General features: G+C 42.0%; 1 protein-coding gene across 1 annotated transcript; it reads left to right on the top strand.

The window, feature by feature from the left end:
• The first annotated feature begins 4,973 nt into the window (after positions 1 to 4,973).
• Positions 4,974 to 7,577, top strand: marveld1 (MARVEL domain containing 1). Its single transcript, XM_061690086.1, has one exon. The coding sequence runs from the start codon at positions 5,324 to 5,326 to the stop codon at positions 5,819 to 5,821; it is 498 nt and encodes a 165-aa protein (XP_061546070.1). The 5' UTR covers positions 4,974 to 5,323; the 3' UTR covers positions 5,822 to 7,577.
• Positions 7,578 to 8,851: the final 1,274 nt, after the last annotated feature.

Raw genomic sequence — 8,851 nt, 5'->3', positions numbered from 1 at the left:
CCGCTAAAATCACACATCAGCAGTTGTACAGATCATTCCCCTGAAACAAAATTAATATATATTCAGTATTTCCATCCATCCATTTTCTGAGCCGCTTATCCTCACAAGGGTCGCGGGAGTGCTGGAGCCTATCCCAGTTATCTTCGGGCAGGAGGCGGGGTACAACCAGAACTGGTTGCTAGCCAATCGCAGGGCACATAGAAACAAACAACCATTCGCACTCACAATCACATGTATTAAATATCAAGTATGTACAGTGGTACCTCGACTTACGGTAGACTTGACTGATGAGATTTTTAGGCAAAATATTTTTTTGTGTTGAGTAGCAAGCCAAAATGAGTATGAGCGCAAGCTATGGTGGCAACAAAGTTCACAACAAGCAGCAGATAGTGAACATTATATTAAAAAAAAAAAAAAAAAAAAAAAAAAAGAGGCTGTGTGTTTGCATAAACTTGTGTAATGCCACTCCCAGTTTAAGTTTATTGTAACAAAGAATTAGTCGCGTACTTAATCAAACCATATGAACTGTCTTACTAAAGTCTGCTAGCTTTATGTTAACATACAATGCAAAACACTACAGACTGGATTACAAAACTAGCATCGATGTCACAGTAATTCTAAACCTTTATTTGAACACAAGCGGTAGCAACACATGCAGACAAAGCATATATTTGTTATACTCAGCGAAAAACTAACATTACTGCAGCTTAGTTGCAATGGTCTTCTGTGTTTCATCAAATCTACATGTAGTATGTCTGTCTGTAGTATACTGCCCCCTGGTGGTACACACCAGAAAGATTAGCACAATGCCCATTGAATTATCATGATTCATACTGTTTAATTCTTTACTATGTAATTATGTTGTTACTGTATGTTTGTACGGTCCAATATTATGTGCTATTTTATTAAAAACATGATTTAAATATTAGTTATGGATTAATGACATTTCCATTCATTTCAATGGGGAATGATGATTTGAGATCTGAATCTGTCCAATAAAAACACAAGTTGCAAGTTACATATATTATAATGTATAATATGTACTGGGGGGGAGAATAAGTTGTTGGGTATAATCTAAAAGTCCCACAAAAATATGTATGGGGAGAAGGCACTGGTGGAGCACTGCCTCCAATGCTCCAAACAAAAAAATATCTTGACACATCTGGACTGGTGGCCACAATAGTTTCCTATAAACAAAGGCAATGAAAAGCCTGCTCAGCTCATAGCTCACCAGCTTCTCAAGAGCGCCTTAGTTACTTTGAAGGACGAAAGGCTTTTTGAGTGTGCTACAAAAATGACGAGTACAAAAAAAAGTCATGTGAAAATGCCGCCGCAAAACAGCCCTTAGAAGGACACAGAGCTTGCGAGTCTGCAGTTGAAAACACACAGTTTTCCCGTCATTGGCAACATTGCACTCTTGAGCAGCGGTATTATTAACTGTCCTTGTGAGGCTACACGGAATGGGTTCACTGCGATGATGTCTAAAACCTCGGCGGAGAAACAAGCTATGGCCAAAATGATGACAGCAGCGGAAACACAAGTGTATTTATGAGGACAGAAGAAGAATGGAGGTGATATTCACCATAGTAGCAGCTTAGAGTGTTCGAGAGGAGGATGCAGGAGATGAGCTTACATGGAAAAGGATGACGCGCCGTGGCGAGCCCTAAAGGGACAAGCCAAAAGGAAAAGACGAAGTGATAAGACAAATGGGGGAGATTGGGGGAATTAAGTATTAAGGTTTGTAGCTGTATTTGTTTACCCAATTTACCAGTGTTTACCCACAGCTACTTTGTGGCACGCACGTTACACCCATTCAATGGCCACAAATTAGCATTAGATTAGATCTGGACTGTGGCCTTGATTTTGTTTCCCCCCCCCCCCCGAAGCGCCGTAGAAAGGCCTAGTTGAAGGTCCATGCTTCAGGAACAAGACTGTCCCTCCTTACAAGACTGGTTACAAAACCAAAACAGTTGCACCGTAATGGACTGAAATCTTGCATTGCCACTTGCTCTAGAAGTAACTCTTATCTTTGCCAGTCAACATCAAAATGACTGAGAGAAGGCTTGGGAGAAAGCAGTGTGGTCAGATGGAGCCATACAGTGGCACAGGATCATACTGAAAAGTGTCAATCATGCGTTTACTCTTTTGATCAGTGAAATCAGCATACTGTAGTGTACCTTTTCACTCAACACCAGATGTGACTCATGTTGACAGATGTCCAGCAACCCAACCATAGCCCCCCCCCCCCCCCCCCCCCCCCCTGCAGACTCATTAATAAAGCAATAAACTGCAGCTCCCACCCTCCTCCATGCTAGTCATTAACAGCATGGGCAAGACAGGAAACATGATTAAGTGCAAATAGGACAACAATAGAAGACAAACTGTCCTCCTTGATAATGGGACGGCAAAACCGCCACATAGAGGGCATTATAAACATGTGTGTTTATAATGCCCTCTAGAGGGACACCAACAGAATCACAGTGACAAAAACAACCTGTTTGGGGGTTTGGGCCAGACTCCATAGCAGTTATTCTTAAATTAAATATACTGGAAAAATACATATAAATGCAACACTTTTTAGCACAAGTCTTTGGTTACTCATGAAAACTGTTTTGTTGACCCAGTAACCAATACAGTCCCCTTTAACACATACAAATGTGTATTTAGCATTCTTTTAATAAAAGTGTCTGTTTTAACAGGTTACAAATATAAAGCCTTAGCGTAGCATAATTAGCAGTACAATGGCTATGATGGAGGGAGAGAGAGGAAAAAAATGACTTACTCATGCCAGGTCTTTAAATATTACATTAATATCTTGACACTCAGTGAAGAAATGCAAAACTGACAGGCTGAGCAAACGGGATTATTTATAGTGGTCTCCAATTAGGACCCAAAAGGACCCAAAATGTTTAAAGCCGTTCCTGAATATGCCTGTCCCATTTACCAGGCACCTTAAAATATACTGCCTACTTGTTGGAATTCAGTGCAGTTAGTCATTACCACATTTTTTTTTAAAGTAATGTACAGTATTTCACCATAAGAGGGTAACAAAGAAAACGAGTTTGAAGATACTGATGACACTATGGAGTACAATACGGCAGTTTTAAGCCTTACCAGGGTAAACTAACGTTGAGCTGAAGCTAAATTGCGTGTGTTTGTTGTCATTTCTAGCCATGTACTGTGGACTCATTCTCGTCAACATCCAAAACTTCCCCCACATCGTTAAATCCAGCCTTGGCACCATTACACACACATAGCCAAATATTTACAAGTCATTTTTGATTGGGAGTTCACCTTCACAGCCCACTTCTGTAAAGTCATGGAGTCATGCTTCTTCCACATTCGCATCAAAGCCAAAATATAATCAATAATTACTAAACCTAACTGGGAAAACTTGATCCACACTCTAATTTTCAACTCGCTCCTCTCTGGTATCAGTATAAATCACCTTCTTGCTTCGAGCTGGTTCAGAACGCAGCAGCAAGCCCTGGACGAGACATCATACCGTCCCAATTTTAGCGTCACGCCATTGGCTTTCAGTTTGTTTTCGAATTGATTTGAACATTTTGCTGATTAATTTTAAAGCATGTAGGAGCCTGGGTCAGTCCTATGCAGCTGATGTTTTTACCCTGTATGAGCCAGTCTGCAGCCTCAGGTGAGGGCCTCGTGCTGGTTCCAAAGTCGAGACGTAAAAGTCAAGATGATAGGGCATTCACCATCAGAGCGCCTTCACTTTGGAACAACCCACCCGGGGAGCTGAGACACACAAAATCAGCGACACCCATTATAATGCCAGTGATACCTCGACTTCCGATTGACCAGAATGACGAGTTTTCGAGCCTCAGCAAATTTTTTTGTCTTGAGTAGCAATGCAAAATATATATACATATATAAACATTTATATCACTTCTTAAAATTAACTTTTACATTCTGGCTTTTGTGTGATGTTGTCTTCCCCCTTTATATATATATATATATATATATATTTATATTTTTGAAACCGCTTCTTTGTTATTATACATTCATATGTACAGTGATACCTTGAGATACGAGTGACCTAACTTACGAGTTTTTCCAAATATGAGGCAACATTAGTCCGATTTTTTTTTTTTTTTTTTTACTGACTTCAAAACAAGCAGCAGTTTGGCAGTGAACAATTCTTCTTTAACAATGTTGCCAGTGATGGAACAATGTTGCCACATGTAAGACTGATAATAATCAGGCATATCGTCTTTATCCCGTGCGAAGAATAACTAATATTATTGCAGCTCACAGAGGAGCAGATTGTGACTGCCTTTGTGTACTGTATATGCATAAATCTCTTGTGAGGATAAGTGGGACAGAAAATGGATGGAAGGATAATTTATACTGCCCCCAAGTGGCCAAGTCATGCTCACCAGAAGGAGCAACACAATGTCAACTGAATTGAAGTATAAAAAATGTGGCAAAAACTGTTTAATTCTTTACATGCTATTTAATTACAGGAACGTCTTTATTTTTTTTTTCTAAAGTATAATGTTATAGCATGCAAACTGCATGACAAGTTTTTTTTGTTGGGTATTTTTGGGGGAGGCTGGAACGGATTCATGCCGTGTCCGCTCATTTCAATCGCAAAAGATGATTTGAGATATGACTGTTTTGACTTACGAGTGTGGTTACCGACCACCAGATGTGGTCCCCCGGGTCTTGAGTTTGACACACGCTTTCGTTGATGATGAACATTAATATTAAAAATCTTTGTAAAAGAATTGAATTATTATTATTATTATTATTGAACTATTTTACTTGACCTGCTGTGCAGAGAGGACAGCAGACCGGGTTGCATGTGTGTGTGGTTTTTTTTTGTGTGTGTTTTTTTTTTTAGGGAGTAAAGAGCATTTAAATGGGACCGTCTGAAATTGAGCAGTCCAGCGCAGGAAGGGAGGAGCTCGCTTCCCAACTCGGACCACCCTCTCTCTTCCCGGGCCGGCCCCTCCCCAACAACACAAACGCTACATTGAGCAGAGGAAACGGAAAAGACGCAACACACGAGAAGACGGCTGTTTTGTCGCCCCCCTCTCATTTGAATACCCCGTGGAAAGAACCACAGACATCGTTCTTTTCCCCATACCTCTTATTCTGAGCGGTCCTCGTTTTTTCGATCGCCTCCGATTTTTGCGGATTTTGTTTATTTTTTTGGGGGGGGGGGGGGTGGGGTGGTGGTGGTGGGGCAGAAGTTGCCAGCTGTTAGCAGCTGGCAGAAAGCACCCGCCCTGCTCAGGAACAAGGCACTCGGAGGAGGAGGAGGAGGAGGAGGAACGAGAACGAGGGCTGAGAGGGAGACATGGCACCCCAGCAAGCGCAGCCGCAGGTGAGACAGCACATGGTCAAGTTCCTCCGGAGCTTCCCGGGGGTCACCCGCCTGCTGCAGATCGTCTTCGGCGCCGGCCTGTGGGTCACCATCGCCGCCAACAAGTACGAGGGCTCCATCCATTTCGTCCTGTTCGTGGCGGTGCTCTTCTGGCTCCTGTGTCTGGGCCTCTTCTTCGTCGCGCTGCTGGACAAGCAGGACGCCGTGCCCGTGCTCGGTGGCCCCCGCTGGCTGTGCGCCAACCTGGCGCACGACGCGGCCGCCGCCGCGCTCTACTTGCCCGCCGTGGGAGTCATGGTGTACAAGACGGATCGCAATTCGTACTGCAACTTGGAGCAGTACAAACACTTCTGCTTGTACAAGGTCTACCTGACGGCCGCCGTGTTCGCCTGCCTGTGCTGCCTGGCCTTCCTGCTCTCGGTGGTCTACGGTGCCTGCAGGAAGAGCCGAGGGGAGCAGACGCTCATCTGAGGGTAGCGACTTACTCTTTCTTTTTTTTTTTTTTTTTTTTTTTTTATAAACCACAGCAAGATGAGGAAGAGTTAACTTCACTGTAATTTCTTTGAATCTATCACATGCAGATGTCTATTTAAAGCAGGGGTGTCAAACTCATTTTTTGTCGCTGGCCAAATTGTCGTTAATGGTTTCCCTCGGAGACCCTAATGACTGTGGAACTGCATCAAATGTATAATCGTCTCATCATATCGTTACATATACCGTTCAGTGGAACCTCGGTTTTCGTATGCCCTACTTTTCGTAGGATTTGGTTTTCGACGAAATTCGGTCCCAGTGTCACGCCTAACTTTCTCGTTTTAAAATGCGTTATTAAAAGTGAAGACAATTTGAAATTTTGGTCCATGAAGTCGATGTACATGATTTTCTTACACAGGCCACGTGAAATGATATGACAGGCCGGATCTGGCCCCTAGGCCTTGTGTTTGACACCTGTGATTTAACATAAGGGGTGGGAAACATAAAGCGCCTCCGTTTTCCAACATTTATTCAGCACATACAGTGGTACCTTGACTTTCGTCATTCCGTGACCAAGCTCGTAGCTCATTCTACTCACACAACATATCAATGTTCTCCATTAAAATGCCATTAATCCGTTACAGTCACCCCCCCCCCCCAACATTTTTTAATTAATTGATAATGTTAACAAATAAACTGGTTTCATAAAGTGCAAGTTATTGGATTCACCTGTTCGCAGATTTTTTTCACAATTTTTATCCTTTTTTAATTTTTTCGTTCAGTTTTTTTCCATTTTATGGGGGGAACCGACACCGAAAATGCGTTTTTTTCCCCCCTTATTCGATAATAATAATTGGGTGTCTCAAAATATATATATTTTTAAATGCAATTATAATGGCCGTCAATTATCACTACTTCAATGTTCACCGAATAGCGGGGTGTCCACTGCATCCATGTGTACCTTTAAGGGGTGTGGTCAAGTGAGTGATGTCAGCAACTGGATTCCTTGCCAGTGTTCCCATTTTGTTTTCCTATCAGTTTGTCATATTCAATAAATGGCTGAGCAACTCTGGCTCTCCTTTCCCACATGCGAGGGCATTACAGTACCTTAATTGTGTCCAATTTTAGCTCGCATCACAAAGCTTCTGCCATCTAGTGGAAGAGCATTTAATTGTCCTGCCTGTCACTATATGTCGCTGGCATAGAGAGATGAACAAATCTATATTATTTGTAAACCACAGCTAGTGGTTGGGAATCACTGCCCTAGAGCTTTTAAACTGGTCCACTATGCTATTCTTAAAACAAATCAAGAGGAAGTGTAATTTTAAAAAATTACAAAATCCACATTTGTCCCAGAAATGCTTCCAAAGTTAATGCATCATATTGTTTCTCAGAAAAGGTGCCCCACCCCGGCTTTTAAGGTGCTTATACATCCACACGTGGATTGTTTTCATGATTCCACAAGTGCATACTATATTATTTTTTGTTTTGCTTTGTATTGTTTTTTTTTTTTTTTTGGGGGGGGTCAGGCATCTACTACAGGGGTCCTCGGTTTATGGCATTCTGTTGCCACGGCGGCGACATACCCTGAAGTCGCGTCGTAGTCCATCGTTAAAATGCACTGCAGTCAGAAAGTCGGAAAATGTTAAATATTTGTATGACAACACTGCGGTGCACTAGTGGTTAGCACTTCTGTCTTAAAGGTCTGAGGCTCAAGGTTCAAAACTCAGCTCAGTTGGAAAAAAAAAAAAAATACGAGAGTACCTGAGTGTGCCTTCTCGCGACATGTTCCCATTTATTACGCCGCGTGCCGTTTGTAACTACAGTGTCGTAAACTGAGGCCCCCCTGTATTTGTTTATCCGTTATGTCACTTCAGCAGAAAACTTTTTGTCACACAGTATGACTGGTACAGCTATAAGAGTTTATATCCATTATCTTTTATATATATTATTTGTTTCCACGTTTTCTATACTGACTCTTTACCAACACAGAATGGATGTTACAGTGTACGACTTTTTAAACTGTTTTCTCAGTGCCCTCTGTCACAATGCTGTACACGCAAAGCCTAAACGTATGGATGTGATTGTTGCTGCCTCAAATGTATTTCACAAACAAAAGTGTTCTTATTGTCAAGCCAAAAATCAGAACGTGCAAAAATAAAGCGCAGTAAGTGTACAAGGCGATTTCTTATGGGTTTTTTGTTTTGTTTTCACAAAGTCAATTTTAGAGAGTGAGCCAGGGACAATTTGGTGGCTTTGCCCCAAATGAAACACAGATTTTTGGAATGACGAGCCCCCACGAGCAAGTTCCTGTCGGGAGATTCAAAGCCTGGGCCTATCAGCAGGGATCATTTCTACGCTTTGGCCACATGAAAGGACCTCAGAAGTGTCTCTTTGTGTCTAACTGATAGCAAGTGTGTGTGTGATTATCTGGGAAGGGGGCCTGTTCATACCGGAAGAGTCTGTTGGGGGTTGTGGAGGTGGGCTGAGGTGCGGCCAATGAAAATCGAGGATGATTCAATGTCTCTGCCTTTTCCAGTCAGCTGCGCCCAAGTTGTGTGGCAGCTAAACATGGGGAGCCATTAAATCCCATGCAAGTCGCTTGTTTATACAGCGGGTTGACTTCCACGTGGTACTAATTCCAAAGCTATTTTTCTCTTCCATAAGAAGTCTTGTGAATTGACATAATTTGTATCAGGATGAAACTCACCATCATAAAACACTTATTAATTGTAGGGTGATGTAACATTTTAACAATGCCAGCTGTCTTGTGTGTTGAGAAGTGAACCGCTCCATAAAAAAATTAAATACGGTGATACCTTGACTTCTGACTTTAGTTTGTTTTGTGACAATCTCAAATCATATTTCCCCATTGAAATGAATGGAAATGCCATTAATCTGTTCCAGCCCCTCGCGTAACACCAACAAAAAAGGTAATATTTTTTAATTAATATGGCCACCGGGGGCTAGTATAATATATACATACAGATTTAAAGAAGACGATGACAGCTGCTGCATAAGATGCAGTAA

This window comes from Phycodurus eques, chromosome 11, assembly GCF_024500275.1.
Source record: "Phycodurus eques isolate BA_2022a chromosome 11, UOR_Pequ_1.1, whole genome shotgun sequence".
NCBI classification, from domain to species: Eukaryota; Metazoa; Chordata; class Actinopteri; order Syngnathiformes; family Syngnathidae; genus Phycodurus; species Phycodurus eques.
Note: the sequence above shows the minus strand (reverse complement) of the source record. Positions and strands in the feature narration are given on the sequence as shown.